General features: G+C 44.0%; 1 protein-coding gene across 2 annotated transcripts in view; it reads left to right on the forward strand.

Moving 5' to 3' along the window:
* Window positions 1–25,281, forward strand: part of Asic2 (acid sensing ion channel subunit 2) — a 1,110,269-nt gene that overhangs the window by 1,023,639 nt on the left and 61,349 nt on the right. For both annotated transcript variants that reach the window (XM_074046357.1, XM_020187695.2), the window contains exon 3: window positions 14,994–15,121. In XM_074046357.1, the coding sequence (XP_073902458.1) occupies window positions 14,994–15,121 (128 nt within the window). The remainder of the gene's footprint in view (window positions 1–14,993; window positions 15,122–25,281) is intronic.

The following is a 25,281-nucleotide window of genomic DNA, read 5'->3' on the forward strand; positions in this document are numbered from 1 at the left end:
AGTAGCACATAGAACTAGACAGTATGCCTAAATAGAAGAGGATCCAGTGTCAAAAAAAAAAAAAGAATCTAGGGAACCTCAGTTACTGTTACACATGTTTATTCATTGCAGGAATTCTTTAATATGCTACATCATGAATCTTCAAGATAGAAATATTGCAGTAGTATTTATTCCCCAAATGCCTTTGGCCATGGAAACCTGTTTTTCCATGGAGGAGCTCACCAAATACACTTTTGGAAAAGCTGTGCTAGGCCATGGAAGTATAGATTTCATGGCTAGAGTTTTCTAAAGGAAATTAAATTGAAGCCAGGTGGGAGGTTGTTAAAAATGAAACTCTGTGTAGATACCTCTGAGTAACTTCAAAGACAAAAGAAATAGGCAGTGGGTTATCTGGATTGCACATGAGAGGACGCTGAATCAAACAAGCTTAGGTATCAAAAGAATTGTACTGCCCCTGGAATCTGAGGCAAGCTTCAACAACCAGCCAGCAGGAGGGCAAGGAGGCAGCTCAGAGGGAACCAGAGCCAAGGGTACCTACACCCTGGGAGTTCTCACCCTTCCTCTCTCTCTGAGTCCTTTCCATTCTCTTTCACTAGAGACAGGCTTTTTCCAGACACACACATTTTTTTTCCCCAACATATGGCTCCCAGTAGATACTAAGGTTTTTTTTAACAGATCCCACCACCAGCCAAAGACTATTTTGACTGTCTCAATGATTTCCTATTTAAAAAAAAAAAAAGCAGGAAAGGGAATCATTGGCCCAGCTCAGTCAGATGACCCACCGTGGACCAATCAGCAGTGAGCAGAGGAGTGCTGCCCAGTGAGAACCCTAGGATAAATCCTAAGGAAGCTGGGGGACAGGGGAGAAGAAGTCCCCCAGAGAAATGTACTGGACAGATAATCCCATGATGGCCATGCTGGAGGAGGTGGCTGAGGGTGGAGACTGGGTTGTATCTGAGGAAACCAGAACCTGTGTACAGAGAGCTCTCCTAACAAGTTCTGGTTCTAAATGAGTATGTTCAAACACTGGAAAGACCACAAGTAGGGCCTTCCCTTCCGATCTCCTATCCCCCGTTCATTTCAATGCAAAATACACTTTTTAAATCAGATATAATCTGCTTTGATTTTCCCAAATCCTAGTGTTAAGTATGCATGAATGTGATATTATATCAGATATATTTTTGAGCAGAGGAATTATTTTTTAAATCTGTGCTGTAGTAGGGGTAAATATCTACCCGCCATGATCCCTTGGGTTTCCTACCTTCTCCTGCCTACCTTGTTAACTTGCCTCTGGCCATGCTGGCTTTCCTGCTGTTTCTAGAATATTCCAGGACACTTCTTCCTTCAGGGTAACTGCATTCACTATTTCCTCCACCTAGAATTCCTTGCTCAGATATTCACAAGACCAATTATCTCCCAGTCCAGGGTTTGCGCCAATATCACTTCTCGGTTAGGCCTACCCTGCTGGTCCTATTAAAAGTTGTAAGCCCACCCACCCTTCTCCCCTTATCCCTTCTTATCTGCTTGACTGTTCTTTGTTTACAGGACATGGATCACCTTCAAATATAACACATAATTTACTTAATTATTTTTTATTGCTTGTCTCCTTCCACTAAAAAGTATGCCCCAAGGTTTCAGGGATCTTGAATTAGTGTTCAGCAGAGTGATAAGTATTTGAGAGAAAAAATATTGGTGGAATTGTGCACAATACCGGGACCAAGTTGTGTGAGAAACTAGCAATAATGAGCAACTATTGTGCACCACATTCTTTCCCATTACTCTTCCCAGCTTCTCTGCTTACAAGGTGTTACCATCCCCATTGAAATGGAGAAATTGAGCTCCAGAGAGGTTGAGTAAGCATCCCAAGAGCACATGCCCAGTTAAGAAGTTGAGTCAAACTTAAAACATATATCAGAACCCCAAAGCAACACTTCCTCCACTAAATTCCTTTAGTGTTCAAGTTGTAATTGTCAAAGCACTGCCATGAAAATAGTTCAGAAAGAATAGTTCAGGCAACATCTCTGGTAAGTGAAGGGCACATGATGATAGGTCTTGGCAGTTTTTATTTGTTCCTTTCTTTTTTAAGAGCAGAATTATTATGTTGAATGAAAGTTTTAACACAGTCCCCACATACAGAACAGATGAAAGCAGAGTTGCTCTGGTTCAACTGGAAATTGCTCCGTATGGCCAACCCTGAGCATCCTCGAGGAACTCTTGGACTCCAGAGAGTCCAATTTGAAAACCACTGGATGGGAGGCAGATGTTATTGAGATGAAAGATGTTGGTCTTTTCTGTGGTTGTGTCCATCCCAGAGACAAACTCCAAGCATCCCTTACCCTTCTGCTGGGATGACAAAGGAGCTCGTGACATGTCTACAGAAATGTTGAGCCTCAGGGATGCATCAGTTATGAGAAATTTCCTCCCCAAACACCCCTAAATGGCAATCAAGAATTTTTCTTTTGGTATAATCCCACTAGGACAATGACATCCCTTGGTGAGTCCACACACACAGAGAGGGCTGTGCAACAGCCTTTAATTCCCTCTTAATCATAAATGGACAGCCAGAAAGCCAGGCGTTTGAGGAAAGCCACTTATGAAAAGGAATCAAAGACAAACCAAAAAGAAACTTTGTGAAGTAAAGATAATTGTTAACAGCATGCTTAAGTTATATAGTCAGACTGCTTAGGTTCAAATCCCAGCTATACACTTGCCAGCTGTATGACCTTACATAAGTCATTTAACCTCTCTGAGCCTCAGGTTCATTACCTCTAAAGTGAGAATAATAATATCATCTACTCTATAATGTTGTTAGGTGGATTGAAATGAGTTAATATGTATGATGTGCTTAGAAAAATGCCTTAATAATGTGAGGCAATATATAAGGGTTTAATAAATGAAAAATAAATGCATTAAGCAGAAGAAAACATCAAAATTATTTGATTAAAATCCTCGAGAGAGATAAGAGACAGTGCTACATCCATAAATGCAAGGAGGCAATTAAAAAGGAACATTTAGCAAAGAAGAAAAAGTGTAAATTAAAAATATGATCACAGATATTAAAAAGCAACATATGGGAGGATTGGAATTGAGGGATTTTCCCAAAAAACTAAAACTAGAAGACAAACAGATGGAAAATGGAATAGAAAAAAACATGAAAACCAGAGGACCAGCCCAGAAAATTCAACATCCCACTACTAGGAGTTCTAGAACAACAAAACCAAGAGAATGGAGAAGAGGACCAAAATTCTCAGCTGAAGGACTCGCTCTTCAAGACTGAAGGAGCTCACCAAGTCTGCAACAGTGGGGAAACACCCAGACCAAGATACATCCTTGCAAAATTCAGGCTAACAGAAACAAAGAGGAAACCCTATAAGTTTCTGGAGAGAAAAGAAATAGTCATGTATTATACTGGACCTAGAATAAGAATGGCATAGACTTCTCCACAGAAGCAATCAGAGCCGGAAGTCAATGGCACACAATACCTTCACATTTGCAGGGAGAGGGGGGCTGGTCTTTCTTGTCTAAGGAGAATTTGATACTCAGAAAACTACAAATCAAGTGTGAGGGCAGAACGGAGTCTCAGAAAAAAAATGTGTCTCCCATATATTTCTTCTGGAAGTTACTGGAAAATGAGTAAACCAAAAAAGAGGATCGTATAAGATTGGGAAGCAGGGGATCTGGCCTAAGGAAAATTCTGGCTGCAGATAAGAACTCTGATGACAGCTGAGCAGGAGGCCTACAGAGCAGTCAGTCCAAACTAGAGCAGGCAACTGTGGGCTCCAGAAGGAATAACCCCTGTGGAATCTGCCTGCTATACTAAGAACTATTTCACAGCTCTGCCATAGAGGCTGGGAGTTCCAAGGATAGGTACCAAGCAAACCAATGGTGAGGCCAAACAAAATGAAAACAAAAAAGAAAAAAGTTTTTCCTAACCACAAGAAAGAGATCAAAGTCATCATATATTATGAGGCTGGGCTGTGAATAATAATTATAGCCATAATTATGTAAAAAATGGTTACTAATTGAACCAAAATATCATATACCTATATTTAGAGGGTGAAAGGGAAGGAAATACAGTGAGACACTTCAATATAGGAAGCCTCCTCCTTGGTAGGAGTTCAAATAATATTTAAAATTTGGAGCTGAACCTGGTGTTTCATACCTGTAATCTCAGCTACTTGGGAGGATCCTCAGAAGGACCACAGTCCCAGGCTGGCCAGCACAAAAAAAAAAAAAAGTGTGAGACCTTACTGGACAATAACAGCTGGGGAGCGGTGGCTCAAGTGGTAGAGCACCTGCCTAGTAAGTGCTAGCCTCTGAGTTCAAACCCCAGTAGCAACAAAAATAAAATCTAAAAATTTTTACAAACAAGAAATAACTGCCAAGCCTTTGGTGCCCATGGAAATATGAGCCTAAACAGCAGAAGAAACTGCTGAAGCAGAGAGCTGAGCGTTGTTGCCACTGAGGAGTGGGGACTCAGGGGTTAGGGAAAGGTGGAGCAGGAAACTGATGTTTTTCATTAGAAGACTTACAGTGCCATTTGGCTTTTTAAATTATGTACATAGACTGCTTTGATAAAAATAAAAGTTAAATTAATCATAAATTTTCAACATAGCTGGAAGGTGGTGAGCTTCTATCAAGGGTAACAAATTTTCTATTCCCTGTTAGAAATGGGACATGGCTACAGTGGATGCTGATGGTTGCTATGGTTTCTCCAACATCTTTACTCCCAGGAAAAACTCTTGTCATGGAGCCAGGTCCTTACGACCTCCTCAGAAAGAGAGACACAGGCTCTGGACTGAATTGTAAGCCCAAAGCACAGGGAAATGCAGCCATCAGCTGAGATGCAATGCTTGTTCTCACAGGGGGTCTTTGTGCTGAATGGGGGTCTCCATAGGTGCCTGAGAACTCTGGAAAAATGATACCGTAAATAAGAAGCACCACTGGAGGTGGGTATCCATTAAGCAGCCAGAAGGAGCCTGGCTTTTATCATTTTGGAAAGACGTGCTTAATGCACATGCTAAGTGGACCCATCAGCCAGTGGTCCAAGGAGAACTCCTAAGATGCAGACAAAACAGATCCACCCTCAGATCTCATGTCCCCTATTCAGTAAATCTCCACTGAGCACCCACTATGTGCTAGGCACTGCAATGATACAGATGAAGGGCCAAGTCCAGGTTTTGGAAGTGTTCGCAATCCTGAGACTATCTAGGGAATCTCTAAACTGTTCTATAATCACTGGAAACTCATTCATTCCACAGCTCTCATACTGAATGTCTGAGGAGTGCCTGGTCTTTGCAGTCTGGTCAGGGAGCATGTGAATAATCAGATGTCCCCACCACAGAAGATAGGTGGGGAACAAAGGAAGAGACAGTCAGTTCCATTGCGGAGGAAAAGAATACCTTAATGAGGAAGCAGAGAGGAAATGACCTTGGTCCCAGTCTCAGACTTTTTTGCCATATTGCTGAGCAGTGCACAGGAGTTAGAGAAGGATGTGGTGTTGGGTCAGAGCTGAGGTCCCAAGTAGTGGGAGGAGAAAGAGTTGCAAAGCCAAGAATAGTCCAGTCTGTGCTGGGGCATCTGGGTAGAGGCCAAATCACCAACCAAGAGCCTAGTGTGTTTTGCTAAAGCATGGATGTTCATATGGGAATCCTGCTACTCCACATGTGGTCCTCCAACCCAGAGCATCAGCCTCACCTGTGAGCTGGTTAGGCATGGAGAATCTCAAGACCCACCTGAATCTGCAGTCACAGGATGCCACCGGCACATTTGAGTGTGATGAGCTCAGATCTAGATCACTCCCTCCCACCATTTGGAACCCTGAGGATGTCTTCTTAACATCAAAATCTTTCTCCAGAATCACCCCATGTGAATGTCTCCATGCTTTTCATATTCATTGATTGAGAAATATTCAATACCATGAAGTTGTTATGAATCCCCTAATGCTTGGATGCATTTTGAATTCTAGAATCACACCATAGTCTACATACTACATGATCTGTTCAGCAATCTGGTTGTGCCTAACTTCCACCATCAGTGTTAATAAACAGAATTCTGTAATTTCTCCTATGATTTCTGAGGCATGGCAGTCCCTGATGGCTTTTCAAGGGTGTTCCCACATGCTAGTCAACCACCCAGTCACTGGCCTTCTTATCAAGTAATTTATAATCTCTGAGCCGGAATGCACTAAAGAAACACATTATTTAAAGAATCCTTGGATAAATCTTTTTGTAATGAGATTAGACCCAACTCCACATATAGTGACTTCACTAATGTATGTTTTGCAACTATTCTGTTTGGCAGGAATGGAATTGTAGCCACACTTCTGGGGCACATGACTAACACCTAACATTACTATCTCCTTCCCCAACGTGGGCACACCGCCCTACAGGACAGAACACCTTACTTGCACTCTGCCCTCTGATCCTCACACATCCTATGATGCACACAGGGCAGTTCTCATCCTGTAATGGATTAACTCCCTTAATAGATGCAGTAAGCAGATCTCTGAGTCACTGAGTGGCTCTCCCATGATCTCATGGCTAAGAAGTACTAGAACTAGGATTTGAAATCAAATCTTCTGATTTGGTCCACTTTGGTCCTTTCTGCCTTAAAAATAATAAAAAAAAGAAAACTATGATTGCTTTGTTTCACAGTTCAACAAAGTGGAACATGTTTTTGTTGTTGAATTTGCAGGGTCTTTAAAATATTTGTGTGCTCCATGACTCTGCAGAAGGGGCTGAAGTTTGCAGCCTTCACCAAACTCTTGTGGTCACTCAATAGCACTTCCCAGATCACAAGCCATTAGTAAGCACACTGTGGTTCACACTGCCACCCAGAACAGTCATAATTGCAGCTCATCCAGCAAGGAGACAGTGTTGATTTTTCTCCCTCCAGAGGCTTGCCTAGCCTCAAAATGTCACCTGGGAGCAATGGAGCGTGAGCCATCTCCATACTGGTTTTAGATTTTCTTATCTAGAGATGCTGCCTTACTGAGCCTATTTACCAGAGAGAGACAGAGAGGGAGGACAAGACATGAACTGTCCAATTTTAGATAGGCAGCAATTTGTGGATTCCTTGTACTGTCTTTAGAAAAACCATCCTCTTGACTTGATGTGAGTTCTCAACAGCCATGTCTTTCTTAAAATCTATTTTTTTAAAATGAGATGCAGTGAGGTTAAGAGATTTACACATGGTCTCCAGCTCACAGAAATTTAGAGCTAAACATAACCTGCGAGACCAAGAATAAATAAATAAATAAGGCTCAGAAAAGCGATGTCATAACATGTCTGAGGTCACACAGCTTTTAAGTAGTTTGACTGGGAATCATGGCTCTGATTTCAGCCATGAAATCAGGCACACTTCCCTGTTTTTCTTGATGCACTTCCCTGCCTCCCTTTGCCAGACCTCAGGCTCATTGTATTTTTCTGTTGCAAGCAGAGAAGTAGGGACCAAGATAGTCCCTATAGCTGAGTTCAAAGAAAATTCAGCAAGTCCTTTTCCCTGGACTCTTGAGCAAGGGCCAGGCTAGAACTCTTGCCCCCATCACTGTCATTGTTTCACACTCAATGAAATTTCTCTTGGCCTTAGAGATGAGAGTAAAGACTGCTGAGCCCCCTATAAATTAAACTATATGTCCCTCCATACATGCCAAGCTTAGGATTTATGGGCTTGTTGTCTGGGGCCAACTGACAAAGGGTAGAGAAAGGTGAAGAGTCAAAACACTTGGATCATTTGCTCTGCCTGGTTGCCACCTCCCATGCCACTGTTGGCCACTCTCTTCTCTGTGGATCTTAATCTTTTCACCTGGAAAATGAAATGTTAGATGAATTAAAGAAGGATCTAAGTCTCTCCTAACTCCAAAATCTTGTGCAGCCCTGAATTTTGTTTCTTCATCTTCAAAATGAGCCTATTGTAATGTATATATTTATGTTGGGTGTCCATGGATCACAACTATAATCCTAGCTACTTGGGAGGCTGAGATCAGGAGGATGGCAGTTTGAGGCCAGCCCTCACAAAAAGTTCACGAGACCCCATTCCAACCAATAACTGGGCATGGTGGTGCCTGTCATCCCAAGCTAAATGTGAATATGAGATTAGGAGGACTGCAGTCCCAGGATGGCACAGGCAAAAAGCAAGACTCCATCTCCAAAATAACCAGAGCAAAAAGTGCTGGAGGTATGGCTGAAGTGGTGGAGCACCTTAGCAGCAAATGCAAAACCCTGAGTTCAAACTCCAGTACCACCAAAAATAAAATAAAATACAATAAAAATGGAGACCTTGACTGACACCTGCCTCAGTATGACTGGGAAAATACAGTAAGATGTAGTCTTTGAAAATACCAAAGCTTACCATACTCATGCCAACATTGTTACTTGCTGTGGTTCCATAGAATGAATTCAAAGTTCAAAAGCTCAAGTTGCCAACAAAGTCCAAAGGACCCTATCCCAATACAGAATGTGGCTAGTGACACTAGAAAGGCACAAAGTATCTGAGCAAGGTCATATGTAGGAAAGTAATGAGCATGGGCCTTTGGAGCACAATGGTTCTAGACTTGATTCTGGATTTGCTCTGTGTAGCTATGGCAAACTAACCTCTCTGGCCCTTTGTTTACCCATCTGAACAATGGGGGTGCCTACCTTGTGCAGTAACTGTGAGGAGTGAATGAAATGACCAGCTGGCCTCTGATTGAACCCTTGCCACCTCAGCTTCCTTGCTATTCTTGAAACAACTGCATACTGCCAACTGCACACCTGTTTCAGGTTCTTTTCTTTGTATTTGCAGTTCCCTCCACCTGGAAGGCTTCCCCTTGGGTCATCCCCTAGCTTACCTGCTCACTTCCTTCAGGTTTACCATACAAATGTCACCAAATTGAAAGGTCTTCCCTGACTCCCATCCAAGAGTAACACTCTCCCTGCCCTCTCATCCCCTTCACCTCTCCTCCTAGCCTGTCACACTGACCTGATGGTACACATGTCCCTGTTTGCTGCCTGTCTCCCCCTGGAATATAGCTACATGAGGACTGAGACTCTGCTTGGTTTTCCGTGTGGTCCCCAGTTCTTTGTAAGTTGACAGACCCACAGTAGCCATTTGGTTCAATGTACAGTGATAAGTGATAGGAAATAAATGTGGAATGATGTAACACACCTAGCTCTGTGTCTGGTCCTCAGGAGGGTCCCTTCTTCCTTTCTCTTATTTCTTTGTTTTGGTCTCTCTGTCTTAATGGAGAGAGTTCTGAACTGGGTGAAGATAGTAAGTTCCTGACATTGGGGCACCCAGAAGAGGGAAAGTGTGGAGGAGATAGTGGCAGCAATCTGGGTAGAAGCTGGTCATATTGGAGCTGGGAGGGAAGGGCCAGTCTAGGTGGAAGGGCTACCATAAGCAAAGAGGAACCTACATAGCAAGTGATCCATCTGGATTTTGAAGAAAGTCAGAAAGATTGAGATGGTGATGATGACGACGATGGTGATGGTGGTGACAATGATGATAACACAAAAATTACTGAGTTCTTAAGAGCTGGAATCTGTGCTAAGGGCTTTTTATGTGATATCTCATTTGAGCCTCATAACAGCCTATGAAGAAGACTCATTATGCTCATATCCATTTTAAAGATGAGAAAATTGAGGCTCCATGAGATTAAAGAACTTATTAAAGGTCACAGAGCTTGTCTTGACTTGATCCTGCCTGACCCCAGACCACCAAGCATCTCACAACTGTCCTAGGATCTCTGTGGTTCTGACCCTCTAGGCCGGAGAAGCCTGGGTTTCTACCTGCTCAGAATACCTGACTCACTTGCTTGGGACAGGGGTGCTTCATCTCTGAGGAGATCCTTGAAGGAGTGTAGAGTGGAAGATGGGGTGGCACTAGGACCGGGGGTTAAATCTATAAGCAGGTAGGTTTCACCAACACAAGGGTAAGTCATAGTGACCATGGTCTGCCTCTGCAGGGCGTGAGTTCTCCATCCCTAAGTGGTGGTAAACATAACGGCTGTCCTTCCTGAACTGTGCCACAGAAGGGACTCTGTTTTCTCTCAGGGGTTAAGTGAGAGCCCATGGGGGACTCTTTCAATCTGGACTGAAGCAGAAAGCAACAGCACTCTCACACTGGGTGATACTGGGAGACTTTTAACAAGGGCTACTTGTAAAAGAGGCTTAGGAAAGCAATACAAGAGGGCCTAGCATCCTGGGTCTGGTAGCAGGAGAGCCATTACCACCCTTCAGAACAGGAAAATGAGCCAGTTTCCTACGTGGGCCAACCATTCACTCACCCTAATGAGAAGCCAAAGGGCAAGAGAGTCCATCCACACAGTCTCCAAAGTCATACAGACTCCCCAGGTAGAGTGCAGAGTGGGGAAGCACAGGAGATGGGTACCTGAGTCAGCTCTCCCTATAGGACCCTTTCTGTGCTGAGACCCTCTCTAGGGCTGTAGCTCTCCTGCCCTCTCCTCTCAAGCTGTCTGGAGTTTGGGCCCTCACCAAGCCACTGTAATAAAGTCAGTTTTGGCCAAACTAAGATCACTTTGTAGCAACACATCCCTTGTCTGAGCCTAGAAAATTCCCCCAGCTTTTCAGAGAAGCATTTCTTCCTCCTTCTCTCCCATACTTATTTCCTCAGCGTGTTTCCTATAATTTGCAAGGATTAAAGATTTAAGCTTCTTTTATTGCCATGTACTTTCCCTGCCATATTATGCATTCCATCCAGCACTCCTGTCTCCCCCCACGGAGCTCCCCAATCCTTTCTGCACACACAGAAAACACTTCCCCTGGTAGATCCTCCTTGTTCATACCCTGTCATGCTCCCAGAGAGTGCTGGGAGAGTCTGGCTTCTACAGGGGGATCTCTGCCAAACCAGGCTCCTTGTGATTCAGCATGTCCTTTCATGTTAAGCTGTCTGGGGTTCAGCATGGTCCTAATTAACAAGAGCTGCAAACACTATGTATGGAGCGGCTTTCCTTGTCTCTCTGTTTTCTCTCTGGGGCTTTGAATCCTGGTGTTCACGACATGTAAACAAATCCTTCACTTCACTAGGGGCCTGCACTCTCTGAAGGAACTTGGCACTGAAACATTTGATGATGAGGTCACTACGAGGATGTGCACATGTGCACAACTCTATTCAATACCCATTGAGCTATCAGGGCAGTCACATGGTGTAATGCTCTGCAATCACCATCAGGAAATCCTCTTATTTTTTACTAGTAATTTATTTTTATAAATAAATTTTAGCAATCTGTTATTTAATATTTTAACACATTTTTATTTTGTACTGGGACCCACTAATTATGTGGGCAGCCCCAGTTATTGTTCCCATTGTTGTTGTTGTTGTAGTGTATGTGGCCCCATCTGCACCTCAGCAGATGAGACTTGTGAGTCCTGGAGTGCTGGTGTGTCCCAGTGTCCACCAGGACCTGGAAAGATGCTCAGCAGCTCAGAGGGCAGAGAACAGAAGACACATGCAGAGGACCGAGCATGGTGGTACATATCTATAATCCCAGCTACCCAGGACGCAGAGGCAAGAGGATTGCAAGTTGGAGGTCAGCCCTGGTAAAGTTAGCACAAGACCCTATCTCAAAGCAAAATTCAAACAAAAGGGCTGGCGGGGGGGGCAGTGGCTTACGTGGTAGAGTGTTTGCTTAGTGTTCAAGAGGCCCTGGGTTTGAGCCCCAATATTGCAAGGGAAAAAAAAGCATGCAGAGGACTCTTCCTCATTCAATTGCTTTCAACATTTATGGAGCTCTGCTCTGTGTCAGCCCCATGCTGGGGACCTCAGGGAACCTGACCATTCCTCATTACCCCATTCAGAACCCCAGAGTGATGAACCAGGGTATCTGCTCACACTAAATGAACCACACTGCTAGTGGAGTAGAAAGAATGCTAAGTTAAAAATCAGGAGACCTGGCTTCTAGCCCCTACTCTGCTCTTGACTTGCTGTGTAACCTTGGAAAAATCATTTCCTTACTCTAGACTATATCACTATTTGTTCATCACCCCAAACTCTCTGAGTGACATTAATGATGTTTTCTAGCTTGAAAACATCTGTGTAGGTGATCTGAGGTCAGTGTTGACTCTAATAGTCTGTGTTTGGTGACCCAACTCTCAATAATGTGTTATGACCAGGAAATGGCAGTTACAGGGATGGGAATGAGGACAGTTACTGGAGGGGGCTGCTGTTCACGACCAACCTTGAGAACAACCCACAGAAGAAAATCAAGAGCAGCTCTAGTAAGAAATAGAAGAAAACTCTATCTGGAGACAGGGGATGGACAGTGCCTTGGGGAATGCAGGCCAGTGGGCCTGGAACAATAGCCATGGCCTGACCATGACCACCCATGCTTCCACTACCCAAAACCCCACCCAAGTCACCCAAGTCCTCCGGTGGAGGAGGCTCACCAGGCTGTCTGTTTTGCTCATTACTCACATGTTTCCAACAGAAAGACTTCATTTCTCATTTTTTTACTGTAAGCCACAGGTCCACTCTTTGAGCCTGTCTTACTGGCTATGAGGTTTCCTAAGCTCAGTTGTATAGAACTCACACACTTCAACGAGCTTCTCTGGAGAACAAGTTTTGGCTCCTCTCCAGTTCCCTCCCTCAGCTCACTGAACACACTTTTAGTGCCTCCCAGCACTGCAGGCATCCTGGTAATCACAACATCATGACATGCTTACTCCTTTTCCCCATTCCAGCCTGGTCCTCGGATTCCTCATTCCCTCTCTTGGACAAACTTCAGAAAACATGGCTGCTCAACCCACTCTTCCCACCCAGTCCTCCTCCTGAAGTCCTCCTAACTGACCTGAGGCCAGGCTCAGGCTAGGTTAAGGGGTTGGAATGAATAAGACACTGTCTCCTCTCTGGAAAAATCCACCATTTAGAACACAGGGAACTATGGAGAGGAGTTTGGATGGGGTGATCTGGGTAAAGAAGTCAGAGAACAATTGACTCTGCAGGCAGGAAGGGAGATGTGTTCATGGATTGCATAGAATCCTGTCTCACTCCACAAAGCTGTATCTGAAGCTAAATCCTGTCCAAGGTCCTCTTCCTAAAACCTCACGTCAGCCACTGGATTCCTTGTCTAAATTATAAAAGCCTGCCTGTCCTTCCTCCAGCACTGTCTTCCAGCTTTACCTTCCTTTCCATGCATCCTGACCTTGAATTCTTACCCAGCTCTAAACTCTCACCCAAAAGCCTGCTTCGGACAAAGCTCCCATTCTTTCTATGGTCCTGCCATTTCTGTGTCTGGCCCTCACTCTTTCTTCCCTGCCCTTTTCCTCTGTGCTAGCTTTGGTGTGTCTCCAAACCTTCCCTAAGCCATGTCCTTCCTCCCCACCCCACCCTTTGACTCCCTGCTCTGTCTCCTCTCATTCCTACATGAACCCATCCTCTCTCCCATTCTATTCTTTTAGACCATTTCTTGATTTGGATTCCAGACTGTCCCTGTCCATTGATAAGTAAGTGAAGTCGAATTCCAGATCTCCCACTCATTCATTAAATAGGCATTCTCTGAGTGTCTAACGTGCCTGGTCCTGAGCAGGAGCTCTGAGATCCACAAAGCCCAGCACTTGGTCTCATGATGTTAGAGCCCGACGGAGGAGACCTAAAGGACAGTCATAGGGTGTGGCAGAAGCACTAACAGGTGGATGTGGAAGCTATAACCAAGCAAGAGAAGGAGCTGTTTGGGGTGGGGAGGATGCCTGATTCTTCGGTGACAAGTGCAGCAATGATTGGGTGAATAATGGAGAAACACATTCCAAACAGAAGATGCATGTACATCTGTGCCCAGCAGGGACCAGCAACAACCAATCCAAGCAGCAGTGAGGACAGAAGCACCTATGCCACAAAGTATAGGTGCCTAGAGCCTTCACTGCCTAGAGCGAAGCTGGAACAGGGCCAGGTTGAGCAGCTGGGCTCTTTATAAGCAAGGAAGAGAGCTACATAGGTTTGCATTTTGGAAGCTCATTCTTTTGGCGGTCTGAAGAGGTAAGACAGAGAGGGGGATTCAGTAAAGGCTGATAGAGCATTCTCCACCAAATGTAAGCATAACATACAGGGTGAGCCCCCTCCCACTGTCAAGGGACACTTCTATCCAAGGAAAAAAGTTGGGGGAGCTTCTGCTCTAGCTGCCCACCTCTTGCAGCTCTAAAGGGCAGACACCCTAGCATACAAGCAAGCCCTGTTCTTTCTTTTCCACTGCTGTGTCTCAGTGCTTTCCTCCTCCTGATGCCTCGCCTTCAGCTTGTGGCCCAGTAGGAAAGCTAGTGAATAAAACAAAACAAAACAAAACAAAAAAGTCAACAAATCCTCCCAGGAGGCTGGAAGGGAGCTGGGCTTGGTAAAGGAATTTTCCCTTTACTTACTTCATTTTCCCATTCTACAGATTTGGTGACTGATGTAAGAAGTTGGCTTAATTGACCTGAACTTGTTTCCCACTGCTGCTGTAACAGATTACCATAAATGTAATGGTTAAAAACAACACAAATATATTATTATCTTATACTTCCAAGGTCAAAGGTCCAAAATGGGTTTTGCTAGCTCATTAAAATCAAAGTTGTTGGCAAGGATGTGTTCCATTTGGAAGCTGTAGGGGAGGATCCATTGCTCTGCCTTTCTGGTTTCTAGACGCTACCTCATCCATTGGCTTGTGGCGCTTCCTTTGTCTTCAAAGCCAACAGCATGGCATCTTTCCATTCTCTCTGTGATTCTGATCTCCTGCTCCCAATCTCACAAGGACCTCCATGACTCATTATGCATATGCTCACCTGCATAATCCAGGGTAGTCTCTCCATCTTGACATCTTTCACTTAATCACATTGGTGTTGTCCCATTTGACTTGTAAGGTCACATATTCACGGTTTCCAGTAATGTGGATGTGGACATCTTTGGGAGCTATCACCCCACCTATCACATGGCCTTTTTAGTGTTCCCTTGAGCTTTTCAACCCCGGGATCCTATGAGCATCTGTTGTCACTGACCCTTGGGTCTGTCCGTGTTTGTTCTTTCAGAGGAAACGACATTTGAAGCAGGAGTGAAAGTTCAGATCCACAGTCAGTCTGAGCCACCTTTCATCCAAGAACTGGGCTTTGGGGTAGCTCCAGGGTTCCAGACCTTTGTGGCCACGCAGGAGCAAAGGGTAAGTTTCCTGGGCTACCTAGATCAGTGGTCCTCAGCTTATGCCAACTACCTGCAGAGGGGTGAGGAGGAGAAAATGAGATGCCCACTTCTGGCAGGATGTGAATCTGCTCAGAAGTTTGGAACAGAGCTAGCTGACCTCCTTCAGCAATGCTACTGTACCACCTGTTAGGTCCTAAAACTAGGAAACTTAAGTTAGCTTTCTCTTTTCACTGAATGATTCCCAGGACATTCTGTCACGGTTTCTGTAGACTTTCTGTACAAGTTAATTTTAATTTTCTTAACTTTTAGCCAGTGAATGTTAAGAGAAACTGCTAACCAGGGCTTGAAAGTCTCATCACTTGTGTTAATACAATTCAAAGCATCCTATATAAAGTAGAGTGAACCCTCCAACCTGGGCTCCCACCCACCTTTTGATGTAGCCCTGAGGAGGGGTCCACCCACCAGCCAGGACTGTGGGGACTCCGCCAGTCTGTGGAGAGAGGTCTGGTACCGCCTCATGTCTGAAGTGCATTTTACATCTCAGAAGGGACGTTGCAGCGTCTCAGTAGGGAGGAAGTCTCAAAGCAGGATAGCAGAGAAATGGACATTATTTCTTTCTCTTATCTCCTGGACATTTTTTGTCTGGTTTGCCTAGAATAAAAGCCAGAGAGATGAGGATATGGAGGGAGTTCTCAGCCAGAGAATGGTCACCCAAGACCATTTGTTGGGGGAGGCTCTGAGCAAAGTGAAGTCAGAATGTGGCAGGAACACCAGTGGTGGAGCTGTGACAGATCAGTAAGGAAAAATGTGCACAGAGACTTGGGACCCCAGTGTGTTTTTAAATTTTGACTCAAATGTCATCTTTCATTCACCTGGTACTGGTCACAGCTGCTTAGTCATTTTATAAAGCAATACATGCATTAAAAACAGTTTATGAATCTGTAGACAAGTTATGTTTTAAACATTTTTATTAGTATATATTAATTATACATGGGTTTCATTGTTACATTTCCATATATAGGTCTACAATGTACCTTGATTGATCCCCTCCATCATTCTCCCTCATCACCCCTCCTCTTCTTAAAGCAATCTGAACAGTTTTCATTGATCTATTTACATAGTTATATTTTTGAGTCTCTGGAAAAGTGTCAGTGATGTAGGCCTCATGCTCTGGACCCTGTGCATAGGCAGTTGGTCAGGGTCAAGTTTAGGTTCCACAGCTGCCCAAAGGTTGGGATGGTGGTTTTGAAGCAGGGGCAAGGGCACTAGGAGGTTAGCTTGGCCTCTAAGTTCCCAGAGACTGAGGCAAGTGGTATGGGCAGAAATAAGGTAGGCAAGGCATGGGTAGGCAAGGTGGGACTCAAACAGTATAACCTGAAAAGTGCATTCTTGAAAACAAAGAAGGAATACATGAGGCAGACAATGGTGAGGGAGCAAGTTTAGGGCTAATGATTTCAGTGCCAGGAAGAGTGAGAAAATGGATTACCCAATGAAGAAGTACAGACAGTCAGCCTGGTTAAGCCTGGAACCTAAGCCTCAGTGGCTCTTGAGTACTGTCAAAGATAAACAAAGCCAGACACTAGCTGAAGTAGTAAGGTCAGATTTACATTTATAATAAGCTACTGCAACAGGGACAAGGTGACAGTATATATGAAACTCAACTTGGATGTGTACAGAGGTGACTTGGCTGGGGAGAAAGAGGGGGAGCAGATTAGAGAGAGAATGAGGGCAGGGGGAAGGGGATAGGAAAGGCTTGAAGCAGAGTCTGAGAAGTGAAAAATTACAAAAAATAAAACAGGAAGAAGGAGGGTGGTCCATGTGAAACTCGTGTGGGTTTGCTAACTGGTGTTTATTGACATTAGGCCCCTACAAAGGCTGGGAAACAGGGCTCTATCCTCAGGTGTTGGCTGGAACAAATGGTACACATTCTTTGACAGCTTGCAGCTTTTTTGGGTTGGTACATGGAGAGTCTAAAGTCATCTTAGGGATACAGCCTTGAGCTGCTAGAAATTATGCTAGTGTTTGTTCAAGTCTTCATGGGCCAAGGTTGAAGGCTAGTGGAGAAGAGTCTCTCTCAGAGGGGCCTGGCTGGAGTGTGGCCAAGGAGAGATCTTTGTCAGAACTCCCTTGTGTGGTGTGAGCAAACCCACATTCCTGCAAAGGACTAGGCATAGCTAAGACCAATAGACATGCAAAGGAATTCTTAGACTCTTGAAAGGTAGACTTTTGACTTGTCCAAGGCAAGCTGACTTTGTGGTTTGTCGAATGTACCTATCACCGCTATCTTGTGGTGACATCCCTCTGGTGTTTACCTTGCTAGTGGAATGCAGAGAACAACACTCTAACACTCAAAGCATAACTTCTTCCCCCCACTAACAAAGGTGGAAAAGGAGGAAGTTCTTGGAGGCCGCTGTTGTTCAGCAGCCTTAGAGATGCACTTATTCTTCCCCTGGCCCCTGCCCACTCTCCATTTGTAATATGAAAGAAGTTTCTGGACTGGGTGGGAAGGGGATGATTTCTAAGAAGGCTTAAGTCTCTGTTTCTTTTCCCAATATGAAACAGAAGGACTCCCCATGGCGAGTGGGGTGAAGAAACAGAACATATTCCATCTTCTGAGAGCAGAGTCATTTGCTTTGAAGAATATTCTCAGCAAATCAGCCTCATTCATACCAGTATTTCTATGCTTATTATAACTAATAATAAGATATTTGTTAAACATTTCACAGTCTTCAAAGCATTTCCGCATCATCTCATTTCATCATTTCATTCATATTAACAGAGAAATACAAAAACACATCCCAGAGCTAAATCTAATAATACATTATGTTTACATATATATAAAAGAGCATATTCATAGGAAATAAGACTTGAAGGAAGTAAGCCAAAATACCCTCAGTGGGGGAATTATGAATGATTCATTTTCTTTTCTGGGCTTTCCATATCTTTTATAATGTGACTTTGCTTTTATTTATTCATTCAATAAATATTTGTTGAAACACCTACTATGAGTGAAGTGAGGAGGATGCTGTAGCAAATAAATAGAACCAGTTCTGCTATCATAGACCCCACAGATCAGTGTTTTCTTTAACAAGGGAAGAAATACTGTCAAGCCAAGTTTAGTTTTTTTTATTTGGTTTGGTTTGGGTTTTTGGCAGTACTGGGGTTTGAACGTAGGGCCTCACGCTTGCTAGGCAGGTGCTCTACCACTTGAGCCACTCCACCAGCCCTCAAGCCAAATTTAATGTGGGGTTGACCCCCCACTTTTATGTTCTCATTCTGCTGTATGCTAACCATCCCAGATTACCCTGGGATGCATTTCATTTCAAACACTGTATTTCATTAATTGCACGAATTTTTTTTCACATTTTGGGATTTCAGAAATTGTGGTTTGTTTTATGAGTGATTAGATCTTACGATTATAATGAACAGCGATTTTCTTTCTTGGTGGTACATAAAATCATGGGGCATCTTAAAATCTGTGACATATCAGTGAAATATGGCATCTACATTGTCCCTGATTCAGGATACTGCTGCCTCAGCTTAGTGCTCAAGGAAACCTTGCGAGAAGGCTAGAGGTGACAAGACATTGGGGTGTGATTCGTGCTAGGAAAATGGATTCCAGGGTAAGAGCCCTAAGAGGAACAGGTGACTAAGGACTCATGCTGTGAATGGGAAAGTCTCTTTTGCATGGTAAAAAAAAAAAAAAATCCTCCCACCCAGGCATAATTATAATTTTTTAATTTTATTTTGTAATTCCGAAAGAACACGTTCTTGGGCTATAAACCAAACCAAAGATTGCTTTTTAAAATCTGTGTTTGCCTTAAACCCAACTAAGCCAAGGTATGTTCTTGCCTTCCTGGATACCTGGTAGTGCTCTCTTGGCTAGCTGAGCTCTTTCGAAATCCCTGCACAACCCCAGTGTCTTGACCACCAGAGACAGGCAGTGGAGTAAAAGCCAGGAGCAGAAACAGAACTCTGGAGGGATACAAGAATGACTAAGTGAGCACACACTACCTGCCAGGCATTGTGCAGAAAGACACTTGTTCACTATTGCATTTAATCCTCTCAGCAGCCCCAAGAGGGAGGTATTGCTATCTCCACTTTCCAGAAGACAAAACTGCATGGTTAAGTAACTTGCTCAAGGTCTCGTGTTTAGGGAAGTCGCAGGGCTGGGCTCCGAGCCCAAATCTATCAGGTTCCCATGTCTGTGTTCTTTCTGCTCCACCACACTTCACGGTTGAAAGCCAGGCAAACTCTCTGGGGAGACTGCACCGGGAGTTAAACCAGGGAGGGATTGGCCATTGGGCATTTTCTTTTCCTACACTAACCCCAAAGAAACAAGACTGCCCAGTGCTGTGGATTGCAAACCAGCACGAGAGCCCAGAAGCTTAAATCTTAGTCCTGATTGTGCCATGGGACTTTGGACAGGCCACTCCCCTCTCCGGGCCTCAATTTTCCCATCTGTAGAATAAGAGGATTTGATTAGATGACCTCATGAGGCCTCCAGCATCCACAGCCTGGGAGTCCATATCTATGTATACCCAAGGACCCAGGAGTCACCCAGAAGTTTGGCCAACAGCAGTTTTGTGCCCACTCCCTGTTCTGCTAGCTGCTGACTCTCTCCTCATGCCAGCTGCTGTTTAGGTAAATTGTGACATGGGTGTGAGATAAACTCAACCCAGCTCTGAGAGGAAGAACTTGGGCTCCTGCTAGTAAAAGAGGAGGGGTGGGGGTAGATAGTAGACCTCAAACTCAGAGAGAGAGGCTCTGGCCACACTCATTGGTCATGCCTCTTCCTTAGTCCACTTGCATAGTGGGCACATCTCTACCTGACTTAAAACCTTTACATTCCCAGGCCACCCGTAACATGCCCAAACCCATACTCCCAAGAATGGCGCCCAAAGCCCTTCAACTTCATCACCAACCTATGCTTGACTATGTCCCAGTCATGCAGGCCATCCACCATGCACTACAGGCTCTTTGTCTATACCCAGTGCTCCTCCCTTGTGTTGTCTTTCTGGCAAATGTCTATGCATACTTCCAGATTCTGCTCAAAAACCACAGCCTCTAAGACCTTCCCATCCTATCCTGCCACCCTCAAAGAAGCAACTAACCCTCAGTTAGTTGTTCCTAAAACACTTTGCACATTCATTTAGTACTTCAGTCAGTACCCATTGGGCACCAGATGCTCTGAGAAAATGGAGATAAATAAGAGCTGGTTGGAGCACTCACAGAATGAGGTCAGGGTTCTTCACATTTTTTTTGTTGTTACACTCCTAAGACTTATAAAATTCTCCTTGTAGTGTAACTTCCTCTTGCAGAATCACTGCTCCTAACACAGCTCTTTGGAACAGGCTTCTTAAGCCTCCATCAGCCCTTGGATCACCAATGACTGGTGCTCCCTGAGGGCAAGAATTGTACCCTTTGGATTCTGTTCCCAGAGCCTTGCTTACACATGAGCTCAGTAAGTGCATAGTTGAAAGAATGCATGGACAGTCAAATGCTGCACTCTAATGCTCTCCCTTCCTCTCCCACTCACCAAGACAGTTATCAAATTCTGCCCTGAGACTCTCCTTCCCCTGAGGCTGCTACAATAGGCTGTAATAGGCATGTATCCTTATCATTTCTAGCTGCAAAACCAAAAGCTCATGCAAGGGGTCAAGGCTAACATACAGATCTGGGAACCATTCATATAGATGAGCATCAGGACAGAACTCTGAAATTCGGGGAGACTTAAATGAATGAGTGAACATATATGAACATGTCAAGCTGGGGCACTCATGTGGCAAGACTAGCACACCAAACCATCTTCAGCATTGACATCCACAGTAAGTCTTTGCCCCTAATTCAAGGTGATTGCTAATCCTGATGGGACTGCTAGTCAGGATTTGATATCAGAAGGCTTTCATCATCTCCTACCTCCTCCGCAAAGTGCCTGATATTCATCAAATATTTATTCCACCACCTTGCTTGTACTTCTTGCTGGACCTTGAAATGATTCTGGAGATACTGAGAGACTGGTTTTATTGTTCAGGAAGTCCCCTGGAAAACATGTCCTGGGTTTATATTTATAGTCTCAGAAACATCTTGGGAAGCCAGGGCTGGAAGTCCCTGCCCAAGGGCATCTCATTCTCATCAAGAACCCCTTCCATAGCAGGTACCTGTGGCTCACACCTGTAATCCTAGCTACTCAGGAGGCAGAGATCAGGAAGATCACAGTTCAAAGCCAGCCCCAGGCACAGTTCACAAGGCCCTATCTCAAAAACAGCCAACCTAAAAAAGGTCCGGCAGAGTGCTCAAGTTGTAATATGCCTGCCTAGCAAGTGTGAAGTCCTGCGTTCAAACCCCAGTAACATCAAAAAAAAAAAAAAAAAAAAAGAACCCTTTCTGCTACCAGCTTGAAACCATCAGGAATGAGAAGGGTTGCCATCCATTCCTAGACTTCATGGTGGTTGCTCATTAGGTAGGATCCAATATGCCTTGAGAAAGCCCATAGTTACACCACACCACACCATACCCTGCATCTAACAGCTTCCCACCAGCCTGTTTGGGGCTATAAATAAAGGAAAATATAATTGTTTAGGTCTTACTGGTGCCAGTTAGTTCTTTGGCAGGATGTCTGGACCCACTTGCTCCTGCAGAAGCCTGAAACTATGGTGTAGGTCGGCTGCAATTCCAGCATTTGGAGGGAATGCCACCATGGCTGGCAACAGAAAACAATATCCCCCCCCATCTCAGTCCCAAATAAAAAGGCCAGTTGTTGGATGGGGTGCCTACTGCCTGCTTGTGACAGCCTCTCAAGCTTCCAAATTCAACTTCTTGAGTGCCTTTCAAAAAAGAAGACTCATTTGTCAATCTGACAGCCAGTGCATGGTCCTTAATATCTGTGTTTCACGGTCTCCATTAGAAATGGAGGCTTGCCCAGTTGTTTTTAAAAGCAGAGGGAAGAATTCATTACACATGTCCTCAGTGACTTCCAAACTGCCAAAGCTGGAGCCACAATATGGCAGCATTCAGTTCTACCCCACTGAAGCACTGGGAAAGTTCCAGACGGTGAGATAGCCTGCTGCATGGCTACTCCCTTCATGTCCACAGGGCATATGGTTTCCCACAAATAGACTGAAAATAAAAATCAATTCAACTAAGCATCTACTAGCTTAGCTACTTAATCAGTTATTGCCACTCAGCCTCCAAAGTAGAAATGTCTTCAGATCCCCAGATGTAAGGGAGGTATGAGAAAGATTCTTAAAAGAATTGTGGTTATCAGGAGGATTGATGTTTGAGGCCAGCCAGGGAGTGAGGGGAATTAGCAAGACCTCCATCTCCATAAGGAAGCAGGGCATGGTAGTGTGTATCTGTGATCCCAGCTAGGCAGGAGACCACAGATAGGAGGATCATGGTCTGAGGCCAGCCTGAGCAAAAATGCAAGACTTCACCTGAAAAATAACTAGAAAGAGAGAGACAGACAGAGAAAGAAGGCAAGGAAGGAAAGAAGGGAAAGAAGGGAAAGGAAGGAAGGAAGGAAGGAAGGAAGGAAGGAAGGAAGGAAGGAAGGAAGGAAGGAAGGAAGGAAGGAAGGAAGGAAGGAAGGAAGGAAGGAAGGAAGATTGTGATATGCTTCAAGTAGAAGGACATCTGCCTAGCAAGCACAAGGTCCTGAGTTCAAACCTCAGTACTGCCAAAAAAAAAAAAAGAATTGTTGGTTAGCTAGAATGGGTTAGGCATTGTGACTGGTCCAAAATGAATCACATAAAATATTCTCAAGTCTTAGAAAATAAAATTATTCTTTATGGCCCTTTTTCTTCTACCTTCTAGCCTCTGTCTCTGAGGAGAGCTCTATACTTGCTTTGGCAAATATAGAGCTTGCCTCACCTCCCTTTCCCTTCCCAGCCCACAGCTACCACTCCACTGAAACATTGTTTCATCAAGGTTGACTGTGAGCTCTTTGTGGCTAAACCCAGTCTGTAATGATGATCTTATTCAGACTTTATCCTCACTTTGTTCTCACCAGCATGTGGACAGTCAGCTGTGCCCTCACTGAGACATTCTTTTTTTTTTCTTTTATTATTCATATGTGCATACAAGGCTTGGGTCATTTCTCCCCCCTTCCCTCCCCTCCCCATAACCCTCAGCCCCCTCCCTTTCTCCCCCATCCCCTCGCTACCCGGCAGAAACTATTTTGCCCTTATCTCTAATTTTGTTGTAGAGAGAGTATAAGCAATAATAGGAAGGAACAAGAGTTTTTGCTAGTTGAAATAAGGATAGCTATACAGGGCATTGACTCACATTGATTTCCTGTGCATGTGTGTTACCTTCTAGGTTAATTCTTCTTGATCTAACCTTTCCTCTAGTTCCTGGTCCTCTTCTCCTATTGGCCTCAGTTGCTTTAAAGTATCTGCTTTAGTTTCCCTGCGTTGAGGGCAACAAATGCTATCTAGTTTTTTAGGTGTCTTACCTATCCTCATACCTCCCTTGTGTGCTCTCACTTTATCATGTGATCAAAGTCCAATCCTCTTGTGTTTGCCCTTGATCAAATGTCTACATACAAGGGAGAACATACAATTTTTGGTCTTTTGGGCCAGGCTAACCTCACTCAGAATGATGTTCTCCAATTCTATCCATTTACCAGCAAATGATAATATTTCGTTCTTCTTCATGGCTGCATAAAATTCCATTGTGTGTGAATACCACATTTTCTTAATCCATTCGTCAGTGGTGGGGCATCTTGGCTGTTTCCATAACTTGGCTATTGTGAATAGTGCTGCAATAAACATGGGTGTGCAGGTGCCTCTGCAGCAACCTGTGTCACAGTCTTTTGGGTATATCCCCAAGAGTGGTATTGCTGGATCAAATGGTAGATCAATGTTTAGCTTTCTAAGTAGCCTCCAAATTTTTTTCCAGAGTAGTTGTACTAGTTTACATTCCCACCAGCAGTGTAAGAGGGTTCCTTTTTCCCCGAATCCTCGCCAACACCTGTTGTTGGTGGTGTTGCTAATGATGGCTATTCTAACAGGGGTGAGGTGGAATCTTAGTGTGGTTTTAATTTGCATTTCCTTTATTGCTAGAGATGGTGAGCATTTTTTCATGTGTTTTTTGGCCATTTGAATTTCTTCTTTTGAGAAAGTTCTGTTTAGTTCACTTGCCCATTTCTTTATTTGTTCATTAATTCTGGGAGAATTGAGTTTTTTAAATTCCCTATATATTCTGGTTATCAGTCCTTTGTCTGATGTGTAGCTGGCAAATATTTTCTCCCACTCTGTGGGTGTTCTCTTCAGTTTAGAGACCATTTCTTTTGTTGAGCAGAAGCTTTTTAGTTTTATGAAGTCCCATTTATCTATGCTATCTCTTAGTTGCTGTGCTGCTGGGGTTCCACTGAGAAAGTTCTTACCTATACCTATTAATTCCAGAGTATTTCCTACTCATTCCTGTACCAACATTAGAGTTTTGGGTCTGCTGTTGAGATCCTTGATCCATTTTGAGTTAATATTGGTATAGGGTTATAGACATGGATCTAGTTTCAGTTTTGCAGACTGCTAACCAGTTTTCCCAGCAGTTTTTGTTGAAGAGGCTGTCTATTCTCCGTTGTATATTTTTAGCGCCTTTGTCAAAGACAAGTTGGTTGTAGTTGTGTGGCTTCATATTTGGGTCCTCTATTCTGTTCCACTGGTCTTATGTCTGCTTTTGTGCCAGTACCATGCTGTTTTTATTGTTATTGCTTTGTAATATAGTTTGTAGTTTCTAGTATAGTTTCTAGATATCGTGATACCTCCAGCATTGTTCTTTTACCTGAGTATTGCCTTGGCTACTTGTGGCCTCTTGTGTTTCCATATAAATTTCACGGTAGATTTTTCTTTTTTATTTATTTATTTATTTTTTTTTCCTTTTATTATTCATATGTGCATACAAGGCTTGGTTCATTTCTCCCCCCTGCCCCCACCCCCTCCCTTACCACCCACTCCACCCCCTCCCGCTCCCCCTCCTCAATACCCAGCAGAAACTATTTTCCCCTTATCTCTAATTTTGTTGTAGAGACAGTATAAGCATTAATAGGAAGGAACAAGGGGTTTTGCTGGTTGAGATAAGGATAGCTATACAGGGCATTGACTCACATTGATTTCCTGTGCATGGGTGTTACCTTCTAGGTTAATTCTTTTTGATCTAACCTTTTCTCTAGTACCT

Source organism: Castor canadensis, chromosome 11 (genome assembly GCF_047511655.1).
Source record: "Castor canadensis chromosome 11, mCasCan1.hap1v2, whole genome shotgun sequence".
Lineage (NCBI taxonomy): Eukaryota > Metazoa > Chordata > Mammalia > Rodentia > Castoridae > Castor > Castor canadensis.